Source organism: Dipodomys merriami, unplaced genomic scaffold (assembly GCF_024711535.1).
Source record: "Dipodomys merriami isolate MVZ:Mamm:240054 unplaced genomic scaffold, mDipMer1.0.p SCAF_13, whole genome shotgun sequence".
NCBI classification, from domain to species: Eukaryota; Metazoa; Chordata; class Mammalia; order Rodentia; family Heteromyidae; genus Dipodomys; species Dipodomys merriami.
The window spans coordinates 36,919,872-36,940,985 of record NW_027202604.1 but is presented as its reverse complement, the minus strand read 5'-3'; the positions used below and the strand labels follow the sequence as shown (position 1 = coordinate 36,940,985).

At 46.6% G+C, this 21,114-nt stretch overlaps 1 protein-coding gene across 5 annotated transcripts in view; it reads left to right on the top strand.

Moving 5' to 3' along the window:
• Nucleotides 1-21,114, top strand: part of LOC138824778 (SLIT-ROBO Rho GTPase-activating protein 3) — a 195,941-nt gene that overhangs the window by 127,079 nt on the left and 47,748 nt on the right. For all 5 annotated transcript variants that reach the window (XM_070019014.1, XM_070019012.1, XM_070019011.1 and 2 more), the window contains exons 4-9: nt 3,054-3,116; nt 13,057-13,242; nt 13,845-13,973; nt 15,055-15,276; nt 17,587-17,688; nt 18,091-18,288. In XM_070019014.1, the coding sequence (XP_069875115.1) occupies nt 3,054-3,116; nt 13,057-13,242; nt 13,845-13,973; nt 15,055-15,276; nt 17,587-17,688; nt 18,091-18,288 (900 nt within the window). The remainder of the gene's footprint in view (nt 1-3,053; nt 3,117-13,056; nt 13,243-13,844; nt 13,974-15,054; nt 15,277-17,586; nt 17,689-18,090; nt 18,289-21,114) is intronic.

The window sequence follows — 21,114 nt, the reverse complement described above, 5'->3', positions numbered from 1 at the left end:
CAAATATTCCACTAGAACTAGACAGTCACCAACTGTGCAACCCTGGGCCAGTTATGCATCCCTTCAGAACCTCTAGCCTTCCTTCATTTGTCAAGTGGGATTAAGAGTAGTACTTCCTTTTAAAGCTATAAATTAGATAACATATGGAAGCAACTTTGGACAGTGTTTAGCAAGTGGCAGATGTCCATAAATGCTGTATTGTATACTGATGCCACAGGAGCTAAAATCCACAACTTAGGGGAAAATTTATTGATTTATAAATGCCAGAGAAGTATGCAGATTTTTCTGGAAGTACTGAGTAGCCAAGAAGAACATATTTGCAGGCCAGAGGAACCCACTTTGAACCCTTGGTCTAAGGCTTCTTTTCTCTTTGAGGTATAGTTTTGTCCTCCAGGGAACATTTGATAATACCTGGAGATGGTTTTTGTTGTGACAACTTGAGGTTGTTACCAGCACACATAGTCATTTGGATATTTATAACACCATTTGCTGGTCATATAAAATTATCAATATAGGCAGATGATGAGAAGCATAGTAGAAGCATACATGTCTGTCCCATCATGTACTAAATAATTTTGTGAGGCTCCAGCTGGACATTCCCTAGCCCTGATAGTGTGGTGGAGTCCAGGAATGCTCTAAATACCCCACTGTGTATAAGAAAGTTTCTACCATAGACGCGTCTGTCTCTAAGGGAGCTTAACTGCTACTAGCTAGAGGCAGGAGAAAGATGCAGGGAACCAGGCAGGGCTGGGTCTGCCTGTCATCATGGTGACCAGCTCCTGTGGCCTCTGCTACATTTCACAGGTCTGTTAGGGTCAGAAAGATAGGACTGTCCCCTTTCAACTCTGGGGAACCACACTTTCCTGGCTGAACCCTTCTCGGCCTAATGTCCTTTCCACAGCCCACACTTCCTGTTTACAGAGGTGGTGGCTTGAGTATGATGTGAAAAATGGGGACAGTGAGTGCCAGTGTGGTGTCACTTGAATTCCCAAGGGCTAGGCATGGTGACCTGCTAGCGATCCTCAGTTCTGGCTGCCTGTTCCTGGTGGAATGTTTGGGTTCCTCATTTAGTAATTTTTGGAATTGCAGTTGAGGATAACTCCCTTCCCAACTCACTCTCTCTGTCTCTCTGTTTCTATCTCTATCTGTGTGTGTGTGTGTGTGTGTGTGTGTGTGTGTGTGTGTGTGTATTCATGAATGAAAGGAACAGAACGGACCTGTAGTCCCCCCTCATCCAATCCATGTTCTGTACAGATCTTCTTCCTCCTGAAGCACAGCCCTAATCGTCATGTCCTCCCACTCAACGGCTTTCCGTGACTCCCAGTCCTACTCTGAAGGAAGCCAGTGCTCCCATCAGCCTCCGCAACCTGGCCTAGCCTCCATGTCCAGCTTATCCCCTGCTCTTCCTGTTTCACATTTCTCTTTGAACACCTGCCACCTTTCCACACTGCTGGTCTCCTGCCTTTGCTCAGGCTGTGTCCCTGCTGCCCTACCACTGGCCATGCACTGAAAGGGAAGGTGGCTCTAGGAGTCTTCCCGCCTCCTCCCATGGCACTTCATCCTATACCCTTTTGGGATACTTTCTACCTCCTGCCGCCTGTGTGCTCTTGACCCTCAGCCCTGCCAAGGGATTTAGCTTTGGGTTCCCTTCTCTGGACAGCGTTCTACCTCATCACTGATATCACAGAGATATTGGTTTGGCCTGTACTACATACTATGTGTGTTGGCTCTTCATCCATGATACTTATCACAGCATTCCACTCTCACAAATTAAGAAGCCAAGGCTGAGAGGAACTGTCCCAGCACTCATTCATAGATTTGTTTAGTAATGCTATCTAATGAGCACTTTGGTAGGACAGGCTTTGTAACAGGGCTGCATTCGTGTGGAAGTTGGATATCCCAGGCGGGCGAGGCTCCTGCACCTGGTTGGAACTCGCACGCAGACAGTGAGGGCCAGCCCCTGTCAAACTCTAGGCAGTGATCGGACCATGGAAGGGCAAGAGACCAGCAGGGGAGAGAGTTGCTTGAAATTTGGGATCAAACCAAGGTTTAAAGCATCCATTGTGCCCTAAAAGCCAGGAAGTTGGTATCCAGATAAGTGCCAAATGTGCGTGCTACTCGAGGAAGACAAGCCTTGAAGCAGGAGAGTGCAGACCTGCTGGTGGAATATTTCCTAGATGACCTGAATTGCTACTTACTGTAAAGGCGAATCAGGATGCTAAATCAATGTGTCCAAAACAGTGGCCTGTGGAACGTCATTATGAGCTGTTAGTGAATACTGAACAACAAATACATACTCTGGTCTTATTCACCTGCAGAACAGAATTAAAGAAAGAGTCTGTAGGGCTTCCCAGAATTCTTAATACACTAATGTCACTTGTGAGTCACAAAGGCCAGACAGGATGTGTAGAGATTTCCAATTTACGTGACCAGGGAATTCCCTTTCCATGCAATCTCCCTCTGGGAATTTGTTTCTGGGCACAAATTGGGAATTCATATTTAGTTTAGTGATTTCTGTGCCCCATCCCCCCCAACAACCAGCATTTCATCCCATATATTCTGTGCTTTTCTGTATTGAAAAGAAGCTGGGCCCGGCATCATTGGCTTATGGCTGTAATCCCAACTACTCAGGAGGCTGAGATATGAGGATCACAGTTTGAAGCTAGCCTGTCTCTGTGAAACTCTTATCTTTGCAAATAACCACTAAAAAACTGGAAGTGGTAGTGTGGCTCAAAGTGCTAGAGTGCTAGCCTTGAGCAAAAGAGCTTAGGGACAGCGCCCAGGCCCTGAGTTCAAGTCCTACTACTGACAAGAAAAGAAAGGAAAGGAAATTGGTAAATGAACCAGAAGACTTCTCCTTCTGCCTTCAACATTAAAAAAAATTAACTGTTTTAACTGATAATATTTATATGTATAGTGTACAATATATGTGTACTAGTCAAGTCAGGTATATGATGGCATATTATGTGTAATAATCAAGTCAGATGATTAACATTCCTATCTCTTCAAAGACTTATCATTTCTGTGTTGACATTTGTTCTTCCATATTCCAGAGCAAGGAGATTGGCCTGCAGATGCACGAGGAGCTCCTGAAGGTGACCAATGAGCTCTACACAGTAAGTCCTGCCCAGGCCCACTGCTGCTGGGGACTGGAGGACCTGTCTTCAGCACCCAGAACTGGAGGGAGGTGAAGCAGGAGTCTCTTAGCTGTGTCCTCTGTTGGAGTGACAGTAAATTACTATGTCAGAAGTGTAATTGACATCTGGGAAGGGGTCTAGACACGTTTGGTTGGTAAAAGTTCATGGGAGATTTGAATAGCCTGCAGAAATGGGGTATGTTACTTGTGAAAATGAAGGAGCACAGTCAAGGTGAGGAAGCATGAGAATGAAGGCTTCGAAGGGCGGGGATGTGGAGTGGGGCCTTGGGCAGGCACACTGCTTGTCTGGATCCCAGGATCCTCTCCTGCAAATCCCTTTTCTGAGGATGATGTTTGCTGAGGAGGTGAGCATGTCATCCCATTTCCTAACATCCTCATTTGGCCCAGAGCTGACTTGCAGCCTGCTTGGAATGGGGTTGGGGGTGGGAGGGTTACGTGAAAGAAGCAAGTGAGTGAAGAGTGTAAGCACCGTGGGTCTGTGGGGTCCCAGCTCCCAGACTGCTTTGAGCTGCCTTTAGCTTCCTCAGAGAGGAAATAGAGAGCAGCAAGTGGGTTGCCAGCCCCTCAGCCCTATGATGTCCAGAGCAACATCTAGAACTAGTATGTTATGTACCAGGGTTCCTTGTAAAGCTTCTCACTCAAAGTTAAGTAGAGGGATTCTGCTAAAATTCCATTTGAAAATCCTTGTTACAAGGGAAAAGAACCACAGCCCTGTGAAGCTCCCTCTCTTGGCTGTTACTGTCTTTCTAAAGTTGTATATGGTAGAGCCAGCATGTGGTTGGTTCCTCAGCATTGAGAGCATTTGCACAGGGTCTGGAGCTTAAGAGGAAGGCGGGGTTCAGACTCCAGTCAGCTGAGGACTTAGGGCAAAGCAATCTATAAAAATGAAAGGCTGAGTGTGGTGGCAAGCTAGTTAAGAGGTTGAGAGCTGGGCTGGGAAGGTGGCTCAGTGGTAGAGTGCTTGCCTTGCATGCCTGAGGCCCTGGGTTCGATTCCTCAGCACCACATAAGCAAAAAGAAAAAAGCCAGAAGTGGTGCTGTGGCTCAAGTGGTAGAGCGCTAGCCTTGAGCTGAAGAGCTGAGGGACAGTGCCCAGACCCAGAGTTCAGGCCCCATGACCGGACCCCCCCCCCCAAAAAAAAGAGGTTGAGAGATAGGGAGATCAGCCCAAGAAAAAAATAGATTCCCCATCTCAACAAACAAGTTGGGCCTGACCTGATGACACGTGCCTGTGACCCCAGCTACCTACCTAGGAGGTATAGGTAGGAGCAGCATAAGACTGGACAGCACTAGGCAGGTGTTAAGGATCAGTAGGATGGCAGCATCTCTGTACCCCTCATGATGCCCTGGGTCCTGAACCTAGCAGATGCTACATTCATAGCTATCCCTGCTGTCCCAAGGGCAGGGCAGCTGGATGGAAATGCCACTGGCATCACACACACAGACAGGCAACTCTTGCCGTGCTGAAGGTAGCCTGGCTGGAGGGAGGAGGCCCAGTGCCTCTCAGCACACTCTCTTTTTGTTACAGCAGTGTAGGGGAGTGGGGGAGGGGTTGGGGGAGTGGTGTGTGTCTCAGGGTACCAATAACACCTTCCTAATCTTTTGTTGTTGACTGAATTCTGAGTCTTGGTACAGTTGGCCTTCTGGATCCATGTATTCAACCAGCCACAGGTGGAGATTTTTTTAAAATTATATCTCTGTTCTGAACATGTGAGGATTTTTACTAAACAATATGTTACAATAGAGCAACCATTATATAGCATAACACAGTATTATATATAATTAATCTAGAGACAACTTAAAGTACATAGGAAGATATGAGTAGGTTCCTGTCTACCTGGAAACAGGAACAATGTAGAGGGAGACTCCAAGGGTAGGCATTTCATTCATTCATTCATTCCTTTAACAGGCCTTCCCTCTGCCAGTCTTCATAGCCTTTAAATGTCTAAAGCATGTTAGTCTAACTGGACGTGCATGTTCACACACCCATTTACACATATGCACACACATGCATACATGCTCATACTCTTTATACACTAGTGCTCATACAACTTCTCTTTTTTCTCTGAATCCACATCAGCTCAACACATTATATAGCCTTTGATCACATAGTAGTTTGGGAGGAAAAATGGGCAGAGAATGAGATGTCAAATCACTGTGCCAATCCCTCTAGAAGAGACAAACAACACAACAACAAACAGCCAGAAGCTCACTCTTGTTTTCATTGTTCAACTAAAAATATGTTTAGGTTTTTCAGTGAGATTTATCTATTATGCTGTTAGCCAGCCAGCATCTCAGCTCCTCATTTGTGCTCAGTAGCTTTGCCCAGGCTTGCCCAGACAATAATGCCCAGCCTGCCTTTCCAGTCCAGGCTGTAGGAGGGCCCAGAGCTGCTTTTCCATGTGGAGAGGCCCAGGAACATCCACACCCAGCATCAGCTGGTGGCAGGTAGGCACTAATGATAGTAATGAATAGGTTCTACCTTTTATAGACTCAAGCCTTGATTGGATTATGCACTGGGCACAGGAGTATGAAATCTACGCTGGGTCTCCAGGCAAAGCTTTGCAAAGGTGTCTCTCTCCTGATGTCTAGCTCTAGGAGACATGTGTGGAGAGGACTTTACCCCAGGAGCCCACTAACCAGGGTTTGGTCTACCTTTGTAAAATGGCATTCAGGGGTACAATCCCCACAGCTTCAATATACCATCAGGTACTCACACTTAATATTTCTCTTTAAGTTGCCTATAACTTTCTCTTAAACAAATTCCCCCCTCATCTCCATTAGTAAAATGTAGCCGTGTGCATTAGCGAGAGCACAGGATTTAGAGACAGATGGGCTGCCTTCATGGCCCTGCCAGGGAACCTTGTGAGCCCAGCTCTTCCCTGGAACCCAGCACGCTTCTACCTCCTCATCCAGCTGCGGCTGGGAGAGGGATGCCCACAGAGCAGCTTGGCGTCTGGCCAGCATTTGTGCTACACCATCATCTCTCGTGGATGAACCAGGCAACCATATTTTTCCTCTTAGTTCTGCCTTTTTCTCTCTCCTCTAGCTTCCCTTGCCAGTGGTCAACCTGAGTCTTACAGGTTTTGCCTGAAAAAGAATAATCACTTCTTGGCTGGCTGTCCTCAGGCCTTGCTCCATTCTACACATGCCAGACTTAACTAGAGGATCTTTCTTTTTAAAAATCATTTACTTTTAAATTTAGAAATGGATTATGTGTGCACTCAGGAAAAAGAACAAGAAACAAAATAGCAGTAATTAAACAGTACAAAAAGATGGATGGCAAGAAGTGTGTCTCCCACTGCCTGATTCACTGTCAAGTTACTATCCCTGTTACTTGTCAGTGCCTACTTAGTGCAGTCTACTACTAGAGCTGTTTTATCCACCGAACAGCACATGTCAGGACACACCACATACCTAGTTTGAATCAGCATAACCCACTCTACCTGTGGGACTGCATCTCCCTTTGAACTATAGCCAGGCACTGGTCTGAGCGCTTTAGGTGGGCTGACCCATTTCTTCCTCCTGATAATACCACCCCCATTTTAGGAATGACAGATCTGAGGCACAGATCATCAGGCCAGGGTTACCTATCCACGCCTATGCCGGAATGTGTGCTTAAGCATCTCCCTCAGGCTTCTTGAGTAACTAACTGTGCTAACCTATTTCTATAAATATGTATCTACTCCAGTTGTCTCCTGGTATTTACAGAGTATTGGTTCCAGCCTTCCTCACAGATGCCCAGATGTGTAAATGCTCAGGTGTCTTGCAGAATATGCCATCGTATTTACACAGAACCAATACATATCTCTTATATACTTTATATCACTTCTAGATTGCTTGTCATACCTAATACAAAATTATATGTAAAAATATGCAAATAGTTGTTATTCTGGATGGTTTAAGCAATGATAGCACCTTTTTAATTTTTTTTATTTTTTATTTTTTATTTTTTTGTTGGTCGTGGGGCTCTAACTCTGGGCCTGGGAGCTGTCCCTCAGCTCTTCAGCTCAAGGCTAGCGCTCTACCACTTGAGCTACAGCGCCACTTCCGGTTTTCTGGTGGTTTATTGAAGATAGGAGTCTCACGGTCTCTCCTGCCCGGGCTGGCTTTGAACCACGATCCTCAGATCTCAGCCTCCTGAGTAGCTAGGATTACAGGCATGAGCCACCAGCGCCCGGCAGCACCTTTTTTAAATCAAAATTTTCTGCCCCTTTTTTTTTGCCAAAGTTTTCTTAATCTGAAGAGTTGGAACCTGCAGAGACCAAGGGCCATTTATTTGGAAGGAGGTGTCTAGAGCCAATGGGAGACAAGTAGTATAGAAAGAGGGCTCCATGGCATATCGAAACCCATGTAGCATTGTTCAGCCTGGCCCTACCTGCTATGCAGCAGTGGAGAAGCATTACAGGTGCATTAGCACTGCACTGCATCTTCCCTTCTATGTACCAGAAAGATCCCAAGGCCATTGAAGAGGTTAATAAAATGGTGGTGACACTGGAAATTATCTTGCTTGCACAAGTAACTCCCCTGTCATGCATCAGGAAGCTGACCCAGCACAAGTTAGCTGGGCTGTGGGCCTGCTCTGCCTCATTGGAGGAATGAAGGTGGGGTGAGCAGGGAAGCAGGACTAATTGCAGGACCCTTTGAAACTCTTGTCTTCACACCACTCTGGGAGGGAGGTAAGATGTATGTCTAGACAGGACAGCTTGGCAGGATTGTCACATCAGCATGTTTCGCTCAGGGGAGCTCTGCCTGCTTGTCACAAGAGTGTGTGCACAGTTTTAGCCCAGAATGGAACTGGTCCTCAGAGGACTAGGGTGGCCTGGTCACCTCTTCCAGTCCCTTGAGGAACACATATTTGGTCCAAATGCACTTATTGATCATTGGTGTGTCTGCATGAGGAGACGTGGTTACATATTGGGGTAGTATCCCACTGGGGAATCTGACACAGAGTGAGGGAACACAGAAGAGGTGTGGTAATGAAGGCACCGAACATTCCAAGACAACAGAGGGGTGGCATTCAGGAGGCCACCTCTTGAATAGAACATCAGGGTTCCAGCAAGGAACACCACCACACACCCCCGCCCCCCACATCCCCGTTCCCTGCTTGGCCAGACAGCGGTGTTCGTAAGCTACTGCGCTGTTTGGCTAGTTGGGAGCAGGACTGCTTTGAGCAGTGCTTGAGTGTGCATATGTGTGTATGTGTGCGCATGCGCACATGTACATGTATATACGCACACACATCTAGAAGGGAAGGAAGCCTATCTTTTGAGTCTATTTAGTGGCTGTTTTAGTCTATTTAGTGATGCTATAGCAAACTGTTAGATGCTATATATTTTATAAAGAACAGATATATGTAACTTAATAATTATGGATTCTGCAAAGTCCAAGAGCACAGTGCCAGAAGCTGGCGAGGACCTTCCTGCCACACCATCCCACAGCAGAAGGCAGGAGGCAAGAATGACCAAGGCAAGATGGCAAGAGAAGACCAAACTCGATTTTATAACAAACACACTCTTCTGATAACTAACCTACATCTGCAGTCATTAATCACCTCCCAACATTGTTACATTGGTGATTAATTTTCACACACCTGCACTTTGCAAGACACATTGAAACCATAGTACTAGATATGGAAAAATGACAAGTGTTGAATCGCATGAGCAGGTAGCCCCAGCATAGGTGGCACAGGGGTTCACACACTTGCCTAATTATCTGCCTTGTCAAGAGAGTGTGTGCTATCTTCCACACCATTTTAAACACCTTGCATAGTGCCTGGAACCCCATTAAGTGTGCAATAAATACGTAAACATTGAGGCATAACAATCATTTCCTCATCTAGTACATATACTCACTAGATCCAAGGCAGTAGAACTGTATTTCCTCTGTTTATCCTAATTCCCTCCCTCCATCCTTCTCTTCTCCTCCCTCCCTCCCTTCCACCCTTCCTTCCTTTGTTGGATGTCTCTTGTCCAAATTTTTTGGCTTTGTTTTCTTCAGTGTGGGCTTCGTGATCTATCAGGCATCTTCCATATGGTGACAAAGACTGTCCCCAGCACTGCAAGCTTTCACAATGGCATCCTTCCTCCTTTCAGTAGAAAGAGAAGGCTCCCTTCCTAGTGTTTGCAGCAAAGCCCCAGGGCTGCTTCTAATTGGCCTGGTTGAGACCTTGAGCCCTACTCATATGGCCAGATTAACATGATGTGTGCTAATTAGCCAGGCCTGGGCCTCATGCCCATCCCAGGATTGGAGGTGGTGTCAGTTTCTCATGGACCCCATGGTCCCTGGGAATACTGGAGGGGAATTTTGGGGATTCAGGAAACTGTTAACTGGAGACCTAGATGATCTCAGCTGCTGGGGCAGCTGGGGTGGGATGCAGCCGTGGCTCCAGCAGTCACCTGAGGCTCTTCTAAATGTGGAAGCTGTCCTCTTTGTCCTCTCTGTCCTCTTTGGCTCTTGCTTCCCCTGGGCTCAGGGCTACTTCCACCCACTTACAAGTCACTGTTCTCCCTTCATGAGTCAATTTAGATGTCACCACCTCCAGGATGTCTTCCTATGGAATTGTGTACTCCCCTTCATCAGAGTGGTCATTACATTATAGGATAATCACTTGTAGAACTGACTGTGTCCCTACATCAGGGTAGAGACTCCATATATCATACATACTATAATATTGTAATACTGTAACATTGCAATACTGTAGTATTTTTTATAATACTGTAATGTTTCCTGGCTTATTACCTGGGAATATTACTGCTTGGTAAATATTGAATGATGGTGCTAGGGCTGACCTCAATCCCAAGATAGAATCCCAAGATAGAATCCCAACGGTGTCTCCCTCATTTTACTCTTTCTCCCTCTCTTTTTCCCTTTGCCTCATCCATGCACCCACCACCATCTATCTACCCTGCACTACGCATTTATCCCTCTACCTGTCTATCCACTTGACCAGCCAATCAACCGTGCTCATAAGTCCACTGCTCTGTGGATCCATTCATCCAACCAAGCATTCATTCACTCAGACATGTAAATAAATATCCATAGTTGTTGACTACCATTCTTTGCTCTATGATTATGAACGAGGTCCTAGCCCTCAGGAGTTGGCATTCTAGTAGGTTAAGATAGTGTATAAACATGGATGATGAGTAAATTAAGATGGAAAATAAGTTGTATAGGCCACATGGGTTGTCAGACTGAAATTCTGGGATTTCTAAGCCATGCCTGTGGAGTGGAGCAGGCACATATAGTTTGACTTGTTGAGAAGCTGTTTTATAACAACTAACCCTTATCGTGCCCCAGTGTGTCTCTCCATAGCTGTCAGTGTCCGGATTCTGTTTATTTGCTTTTGTACTTAAATAAGGGTCTGAAGAACAGCGCCACTGGCACTTGCCTGTTTCAGGATCTGGGAACCTTGGGAGGATGCAAAGCATCCTCCACAGTGAAGGGCAGAGATTCCAGAACAGGCAGGCTTAGGTATCAAAAGCAATGTTCCTGCCTCAGTTCTGCCTGGCTTCCTATGTGATTTAAGAATGCACATCCTTTGCTATTCCTTTTTCTTCTTTCCTTCTCTTTCCTTTTGTTGTTATTCTTTTGTTTGGTACTGGGGTTTGAACATAGAGTCTTGCTCTTGCTAGACCAGTGTTCTGCTGCTTGACTCATCTCCCCCAGTCCTTTTTCACTTTAGTTATTTTTCAAATAAAATTTCACGTATTCCCCTGGGTCTTTCTATTTATTATCCTCCCATTTATACTCTGTGTGGCTGGGACGGCAGACATATACCACAATACTAGGTATTAATTGGAGAGATCTTGCTAACTTTTTGCTCAGGTTGGACTTGAACTGTGATCCTCTTGCTGTGTTTCAGGCACAGCCAACTCTGGGTATCAAGTTGGTTCTGCATCTACAGATTCTACCAACCACAGACTGAAACTAGTCAGAAAACAATTGTGTCAGAACTGGACACGTACAAGCCTTTTCCTTGTTCTTTTTGTTCTCTAAAGAGTACAATATGAAAACGACTTATTAAATTACTTACATTGTATTAGGTATTATAAGTCAGGGAGAGAAGATTTGAAGTATACAGAAAGACATTTTTAGGTTATATGCAAATACCATGCTGTTTTATATAAAGGACTTGAGCATTTGCAGATTTTAGTATCGGTGGGGGGTCTTGGAAACAATCCTCCATAAATACCAAAGGATAACTGTAATTAAATAAAGGGAACAGCTAGAGGTTTCTGGTATAAATAAACTTTTTTCAGAGAGACCCCCTCATTGAGGACAGCTGTCTGTCATATCACCCTGGGCAGCAGAGTTGTCCTTGTGTCCAGCAATCTGTGGGATCAATGAGAATTTGGCTCCCTAAGTTCTCAGAGTTGTGTTTTCCAAGCAAGAAATTCTTGGAACACACTTAGTCTGTCCTGGGAAGTTTAGCTTGTTGGAGAATAGGATGAGTACTCTGCAGTTCAAGAGGAGTGAAAGAAAACAAGCAGAATAGGAAAAGTGAAATGGGCCAAGGCAAATGTAGGAGGGGAGCACACCCCGCTGGGACACTGCCCTTGGGTGATTGGATAGATTTGCTCACCGATGATTGGATAGGAAGATTGAGATGCAAATAGAGGTTGTCTTTCTTCCTCTGCACTACTTACCACAGACAATAGATGGGTGATTGACAAAAGTAGACTTGGAGCTAAAGTCGAAAAGGTACTTGTAGCAAGAATCCTTGAACTCAGAAAGGGTGGAATCTGGAAATGAATAGCAACATCTGGTGCTGAGGGAAAGAAACAGGTGCATCTGCAAATGTGGAGGGACAGAGGAGAATGTGAAGGGAAAGGAGACAGACCAGAGCAGACATAGAGATCTCTTAACAATTAAGTATCTGCTTTGGCTCCCTCGAAGCCTGCAGCCATTCTTTTGGCCACTAGGTGTCGAAAATGCATTGGGTACAGCACATTTTCTGGTTCATTGAGTTGTTTGTACAGGAGCTTAGGGAAACTGGGTTACAGAATGGATGAAGCCAGCAAGGAGGTATTTCTAGGGCCCGTCTGGTTCTCAGAGCTGTGTTCTCCAAGCAAGGAATCTTTGGAGCACACTCAGTCTGTCCTGGGAAGTTTGGCTTGATGGAGAATAGGATGAGTAGGAGTAGGAGAAAAAGATAATTGCACATGACCCAAAATGTGCAGAAGACAGAGAGCTCTTTCTACCAAGATCCATGAGGAAAAGTTGACTGACTGCATTTTCTATTTCTGCGTTGTTTTGCAAGTTTGGGAGGTTTTCAGTGTGAAATCTCTGCCTCGAACTTTTCCCTGTTAAAACATTAGCTAACTTGTGTTCTGGAAGTAGAATAGAAAAGTAGAATTTACTCTATAGGATTCTTTCTATAGCCAACGAGTGTATTCCACAGGGCATAGAATATCTGTTAACTTATGTAATAATAAGCCTTTTGCTGGCAGACCCACATACTTAACTGAGAAATTTATCTGTATGGAGGATGTTATTTGTAAGAAGGGTGTTCCCTAAGGAGTCAGATGAGTATGCGGGAAGGGTCTTTCCCACTACTAGGATGGGAAGATACAGAATCACCACTCACAGGTCTATAGAGCACAACTGAGGAAGAGCCAAGCTTCCCATTGCCTCTGGGCTGTGTTCACCCTTCGTAATTTTCTCTTTATCAGCTCATGCCTGGTGCTTAGTAGGGACTTGATGATGATGGTCATGCTGAAGCTGCTAGTAATCACAATCAGCATTATTTCCAGTACTCGGAGTCTATGCATAAAAGAAGTGAGGGTGTTCAGTGTGTGTGCTGGGAAGAGGGCAGGGACAGGTATGTTGCAGCACCCAAGGGAAAGGCCGAGAGAAACAGTGTAGACTGGTGGTTTCTCACACTCACCTGTCCCCAGGTCATGAAAACCTACCACATGTACCATGCGGAGAGCATCAGCGCAGAAAGCAAGCTGAAGGAGGCTGAGAAGCAGGAGGAGAAGCAGTTCAACAAATCAGGAGAGCTCAGCATGAACTTGCTCCGGCATGAGGACCGGCCCCAGCGCCGCAGCTCTGTGAAGAAGATTGAAAAGATGAAGGAGAAGGTGTGGGGGGGGGTCTCCCAAGTGGGGCATACAAAGGGGAGAATCAGGCACTTAGCTGACAGCTTTAACCCTTCCCCTTTGCATGAGGTCAGTGTCATGAAGGAAGCAGGCTGACCACACTCCTACTAGTGCTGGTTAGGCCTGGCCAGGACTCAGCCACCAGAGAACAGAGGCACTCAGCTGACAGGAATTAATGTATATCAGGGCTTGTTTCAGAAGACAGTTGGGTGGCTGGGGTCAAGGACAAGGGCCAATTGGAACTTGGCATGTCCCAGCAAGAGAGAACAATACTGGGGTGAATCCCTGAGGACCTGCTTTGGGCAGAACTATCCTGGGCACTGCAGACCCAACAGTAACAAGCAAGGCAGTTCTCATCGCTGATTTCTTATTTTCCTGGTGGGAGACACTGATGGGCTGACAGTCAGGAGGTTTATGGAGAGGTGGTGGGAAGGCCTCAAGAAGAAAACACTGAGTAGGCAAGGGCATGGGGGACATTTTAGATAAGGTTGTCACTTTAGACAAAGTTCTCAGTTGCTGTTGAGAAGATTGCAGACCTCCCTGTTGGATGGCTCAGCTCTGATACCTGCTCTTTCTCCTTCCAGAGACAGGCCAAGTATTCGGAGAACAAGCTGAAATGCACAAAGGCCCGGAATGACTACCTACTAAATTTGGCAGCCACCAATGCTGCTATCAGCAAATATTACATCCATGATGTCTCCGATCTCATTGATGTGAGTTCCCTGGGGAGCTGGGGCCTGAGCGGGGCTGCATCTCATCAGCTGAGTGGTCAGCCTTGGTCTTCTGCTGACAGTGGAGGTGCTCAGGCTTTTTGGAGCCCTGCTGGAGCAGAAGAGCAGGAAGTGTTTGCAGCTAGGCCATATTACCTTACTGGTTGCTACTTCCATGGGTGGGAGGTGAGCGTTGCCAGATCCTCACAGTTGTCTTGACCAGTCATGTATTCAGTCAGAACTGCCCACGCTGCCTCTGCATCAGGGCCTTTGCTGAGTGTGGGAGAGTCACACACAACACTCTGGAGACTTCCTAGGATGCCAGTGAAGGGTCCAACCTGGGTCCCCTGGGTCCAAACAGCCAGGCACACAGCATGGGAAAGAGGATGGTGACACAGGTCAGCCTTGTGTGGGGACATTGCCATGGGAACCAGGTAGTTTGCAGAGGGTGAACACGGACTCAGCAGTGCCAGTTGTGCGGGGCTCTCAAGAGGACACCTAGGCTTGGAGGAAGGACACTGATGGGGGCAGTGACAGGGAGGGCTCTACGTCCACTCTGTTGGAGCAGCAGCTCGCTCTCTCTCTGCTTCCTGAGCAGATGGGAGATCTTCCCCTGTAGATGCTTATTTCGTTTAAGGCTCAGCACTGGTTGCTCTGGCCCTGTTATGTGCTGTTCTGGAATTTGGGGGCGGGGCAGCGGTCACTGCTTTTCCTTGGCTGTAGAGGGGACCCATAATCACCATTCAAGCTTTGGGGGAACCTCTGCAGCCAGGCTCTGAGTATGGAGAACACCAAGGAAGGCTTCCAGAGGAAGGGGCTTAGAAAACAAATGCCAAAAGAGGAACTTTTGTGTTAGAAGAAATACATGTGTGAAATCTTGGAGATAAAAGGGTAGTGGTGAACTTGGGCAGCCAAAAGAAGCTCTACTGTTGCCCAAATCTCAGCCCCTCCTCCCCTCCCCTGCATTCTTTGAAGGCTTTGGTGTGGTTTGTGTGGTAGGTAGGCTTCTATAGTGCTCTAAAGTGAGCATAAGTCACTGTCCTGGCTCTCATCCCTACCCCTGCTATTGTTGCCTCTCCCCAAGTGCTGTGACTTGGGCTTTCATGCCAGCCTGGCGCGCACCTTCCGGACCTACCTCTCTGCTGAGTACAACCTGGAAACCTCTCGCCATGAGGGGCTGGATGTCATTGAGAACGCAGTAGATAACCTGGACTCCCGGAGCGACAAGCACACGGTCATGGACATGTGTAACCAGGTCTTCTGCCCCCCACTGAAGTTTGAGTTCCAGCCCCACATGGGGGATGAGGTAAGTTTTCTGCAGGGGTTCATGCCTGTGGCTGCATCTTAGTTGGGTTTCTGTGGCTGTAACAAAGAGCCTGATGCTGTATTACTTAGAAAGAACAGAGGTTGCTTTGGCTCACAGTTCTGGGAACTGGGAAGATCAAGTGCACAGTGCCAGCATCTGGTAGGAGCCTTCTTGGTCCATCATGTAGTGCTGCAGGGCACCGCATGGTGCTACCGCAAGTGTGTGAACTTGGGTCTCTTCTCACAAAGTTACCAATACTCATCCTCATGAGCTTTTCTGATTCTGATTGTCTGCCAGAGGCCCCACATCCAAATACCATTACATATGGCTTTAGGGGTTACATTTCTTACCTGTGAACTTATGGGGGACACATTGACAACACATCTGTGTCCATGCTCTCCCATGTTGGCAGGGCATGGATGGAAGGAGGACAGTAGCCCTGGGTGCATTTCAGAGGCCTGGGAGCTGGTTCTTGGTTCAGAGCTTCTCCAACAAGGTGGGGCGGGGGGCGGCAGGGGAACCACCACTGATATCTTTGTTTTGCTGACTCAAGTGCCTCCCCTATAGAATTGCAGGATCTCAGCTTCCTAATCATCCCTCCCTAGTGGTAGATGCCAAGGCTTGGAACCCAGGCCTGCGCGGAAAGAGTCTGCTCTTCCTGGGGTACTTCACACCACAGCGGGCTTCACAGCCACTCCAACCACACCTTTGTCAGCGTCTTGCTGCCTCCAGTGCTGTGAGCCCTTGACCTTCCGGACAGCCAGGTTTCCTTCAGGGCCTGTGCCGCTCAGTGTCTTAATGTAGCCTGAAAATGACAAGAATAAAACATGGGAAGACATGATATTACTCTCCCCGTTACAGTACTATAAGTTCCATAAAATCTCTGATGCAAATAGCTTTCTGAGCTTTTCTAAATGACTCCTCCCTCTGGGATTTGAGGGGACCCAGACCAGCAGGGCAGCAGAGCCAGCTAGCCTTTGCATCCCAGTGGGAGCACAGCTGGCCCATCCACATATCTGATGATTGGGGGTCGGGGAGGCAGAGGCATCTTAAAAGATGGCATGTGCTGTGCCCTCTGGACAGCTCTGTCCCACTTCATTTGCAGGTGAGAGACTTTCTGCAGAGCAGTGCCGCTGCTCCTGTCACATTCCTCTGTCCTCCTGTCTGCCCTGTGGTCCATCACCGAGCCCTGAAAATGCTAGTCCAAGGCTGCCACTGGTCATTGTGAAGTTGGGTTGCCCAGTCGTGTTGGCAAAGCTCTACTTTTTCAGCAGAGCTCTGCTAGTCCTTGTGATCTTAGCTGTATTCCTAGAAGAGTAAGATCTTAAAGCACACCAGCTAGACTTGCCTACAGATAGTAGCAGAGTCCTGGACAAAAGCCGTAGGGAAAATAGTGCAGTCCAGTATCCATGGGAGACTGGCTCTAGGAGCGCCTCTGTGGATACCAAAATCTGAAGACGCTCAGGTGCCTTACATAAAATGGCACCGTATCTACATAAAACCTATACTTCAAATTACATCTAGATTACGTACAATACCTAATAGTAAGTAGACACTACAACAGTAATTATTGTACTGCATTGTTTAGGGGATAATGAAGAAAAAGTATGTTCATATTCAACATTTTTTCCATCTTTGGTTAGTTGAATGTGTGATGTGGAACCCACAGACAGAGAGCCAACCGTGCTTTCTCAGCCCTTCCCTCCTTCCCCTTACCCATCAACCAGCTATGAGAGTGTATAGCCATGCTTGCCTCTCTTGACACATCTTGCCATGTTCTCATGGGCAACAGGAACACTCTATTGATCTTTCCTTTCCCTCCTGCCTTCTCTCCTTTCCTCCTTCCCTCCCTTTCTTCCTCTCATTATTTTTTTGTTTTGTTGAGGCAAAGTCTTGCTATATAGCCCAAGTTGACCTCAGCTTTTTGAATGCTGGAATTATAGGCATGAACCACCATACCTGGCTCAGGCACTTGCTTTCTTTCTACAACTTCCTGCCTTGAATTCAATGAATTCGTTTCACTTAATAAAGGTATGCTGTATCTCTTTGTAAGCCCATAATCATGGCACACATGAAGAAGATCGTGACTGAGAAGGCACCTCTGGCCACAGCAAGAAGGTGGTCTCTGGAATAGGAAGAGCCTGGCTCCCATCTGGCCACACATAGGCTGAGTGCCCAGGGACAGGTCACCTCACCTTGCTGAGCCTTTATCCTTGGCTATAGAGAGGATGTTAATGGTGGCCTCTGTCCTGGTCCTGGAAGATGAGGAGGCCCTGGGCAGCTGCAGTTATAGCAGGTTTCTTCCTGCAGGTGTGCCAGGTCAGTGCACAGCAGCCGGTGCAGACGGAGCTGCTCATGCGGTACCACCAGCTGCAGTCCAGACTGGCCACACTCAAGATAGAGAATGAGGAGGTGAGTGAGGGTTTCCACATGGCCTGGCTTGTTCTGGGGAGTCCATCTGTGCTGTAGAACAGGCATGAAAGGATGGGTCATCTATAAGAGACAAGGATACACTGGACATCTGAGTCCCTTGGTCATCACAGCACGCCCCAAGGTCCTTCTGGCAGAATCAATGCAATAATGGCTTGAGATTGGGTATCCCAGCTTCTCACCCAGCCAGCTATATAATCTTGGACCAATGAGTAATTTGTCTTACTTTCCACAAGGCTGTAATAGGGCCAGGGCTCATCTTGGGCCTGCCTGCCTCCTAGGAATTTTATGTGAAAGAGTAAGGTAAATACTGGGAAAAGGACCTTGGGAGAGTTAAAGGCTCCAGGAGAATAAGGGGATCTTGGGTACACTGTGTTTCTCCAGGTTAGAAAAACCCTGGATGCCACCATGCAGACCCTGCAGGATATGCTGACCGTCGAGGACTTTGACGTCTCCGATGCCTTCCAGCACAGCCGGTCTACAGAGTCCGTGAAGTCTGCTGCCTCTGAGACCTACATGAGCAAGATCAATATCGCCAAAAGGAGAGCCAACCAGCAGGAAACAGAAATGTTTTATTTTACGGTCAGTGGCATCCTGTGCCCACAGCCCCCACTGTCTGCTGACCCCCTTGCTTGTGACTTTGGGGAGCAGCCTGAGTAAATGAATCAGCAAAACTCTATGGGTTACTTAGACCTGAGACTAAGAACCTTCCAACATGCTTTTTTTTTTTTTTTTGGTGGGTCATGGGGCTTGAACTCTGGGCCTGGGCGCTGTCTCTGCGTTCTTCAGCTCGAGGCGAGCACTCTACCGCTTGAGCCACAGCACCACTTCCAGTTTTCTAGTGGTTTATTGGAGATAAGAGTCTCACGGTCTTTCCTGCCCGCGCTGGCTTTGAACCATGATCCTCAGATCTCAGCCTCTTGAGTAGCTAGGATTGCAGGCGTGAGCCACCAGCACCTGGCCCAACGTGCTTTTAATACTAAGTTATCTGGCTTGGTTTTCTGAAAAGCAGAAAGTCAATTAGTATTGACATTGATCTTGGGTGATGGTTGCTCAAACTTTGCTGCCCTAGAAAGAAACCAAAGAGAGAGTTTTATTCAAATCAGGTACAAAGAAAGTGGCTACCACGTTCGGCATAAGCTCCAACTGATGTGTACATGTTACATTTTGGATATAAGCTTTGGAACTAATGTCCTTAGCAACCCAAGCCAGTTGCTTCTGTGTTTCCAGCACCTTCTGTAAGATTCCAGCTGAGTTACTTTCCAAGCAGAGGCAAGCAGAGGCAAGCAGAGGCAAGGAGAAGGGAACTGATCCTTTAGTTCAACATGGGCTTTTTGAATGTAGAGCATTCAGGTAGTAGGGGACCAGTCTTCCATCTGATCCACTTCCCCGTAGGTCATCTGAGCTCTGTTTAAATGCCCTCAGGATTAAAAACTTACTCCTTCTCAGAGTAGCCCTTTTGTTTGGATGGGGGCTGGCTTCAGATATTATGATGTTTCTCTTTGTCTTTGTTATCTTCAGAAATCTACTACAGTAGGATTTCTGGCCATTGATCTTGGTTCTGTTCTCTGACACACAGAAGACCCAGAGTGGGTGAATTATACATGTCTTTCTGTGGTTGCTGGGAGCTGGGTTTTTATTTCTCCAGGATAAATGCACTGATCTTTCAGTCTTACCTTAAAAGCTTTTTTTTTAAAGTAACCTCTGTATCCTAGTAACTCTTGAACGTGTTCCATTTGCCAATGTGCCCTCTAAGTGAGACTCCTAGCTGGGTGTGGTAATGTATGCCTGTCATCCTAGCACTTGAGAGGCTGAAGCAGGAGGATCTTGAGTTTGAGGCCAGCTTGAGCTACAGACAAAGACTGTCTCCAAAACAAAAAGGTGAGACTCTCATTAGTGGTCTGGCTAGCACAGAAGAGTGGATATCCATTCCTTCAATACAGGGAACCATACTCTGTTCCTGAGACCTAAGATTACATTCTTTGTTTCTGTTATGTTAAAGCTAATATCAGCCAGCTTTCTTCTTTGTGTACAGCTAGGCCTCCATCCTCTTAAAGGTCCTTTAGGTAACACCTTCAGTAGGGTCTTACATCTGCTTCCATTTAGTTATCTTCCTAATGGATTCCTTTTATGGTTCTAGATTATCAGTGTCCTCCATCCAGTTATCCAACCTTCCTATTCTCCTTGCTGATCTTATATCATGAGCAGATTTAAGGAGCATGGCCTTCATGCAATGCTGTAAAAAATATAATTCATGGGCCAGGGCCAATGTCAAAGGCAGGTTGTTGGAAACATGCAAGTAGGCTGCATGTGCTGATTGGCTGATTGGACTGTGCTCATCTAACCTATCAGCACTTACCTCCTCTGTCATCCAACTCTACCTTGTGATACCGAATTCCTATTGAGGCCAATCATTGGCACATACTGTACTTCTTCTGCCAGTGTTCTTTGATCTTAAGAGAGGAAGCAAAGCTTATTCCCAAAAGTCAGCCCATGCCATTCCTGGCATTCACCACTTCCACAGGGAGCCCAGGTGTTCACAAGAGAATGTGTGGACTACAGAGATGAGAGGAGAGAATATGTATATGAATAGTAATTCACTTTTGTAGTAGAAGCAAAGAAATCTGGGCAGCAGAAGGAAAGAAGGGGCTTCAGCCTTCTTAAAGTTAAAATAATTCTGTAGTGTGTCTGACTAACAGTTATATTTGACTAAGATGTTATATTTTTCCAGGCCCTGGTGGCTCATGCCTGTAATCCTAGCTACTCAGGAGGCTGAGATCCGAGGATTGCAGTTCAAAGCCAGCCTGGGCAGGAAAGTCCATGAGACTCTTATCTCCAATAAACCACAAGAAAACCAGAAGTGGTGCTGTGGTAGAAGTGGTGCTGTGGTTCACGTGGTAGAGTGCTAGCCTTGAGCTGAAGAGCTGAGGGACAGTATCCAGGCCCAGAGTTCAAGGCCCACGACTGACCAAAAAAAATAAAATTATATTTTCTCCTTAAAACTCAGTTTATCAACTTGGTTGCCTGGCATGACTCCTTACAATTTCTTGTTGTGACATTATTTGGGGTCTTTTAAGGACATAATTTGCCTTTAATGCAAACAATTTTTTTTTTAATCATGGGGCTTGAACTCTGGGCCTGGGTGCTGTCTCTGAGCTCTGTCACTTGAGCCACAGTGCCACTTCCAGTTTTCTGGTTGTTTATTGGAGATAAGAGTCTCCTGCTCAGGCTGGCTTTGAACACTGATCCTCATATCTTAGCTTCCTAAGTAGCTAGGATTACAAGCATGTGCCACCAGCACCCAGCTCATTCTTACAATTTGATGGCATTTTTTTTTTTGTGGGTTACATGGGTGATGTCCATAGACCACAGGACTGCAAGCTTTTAGTTTCTTTAATCAGTAAATCA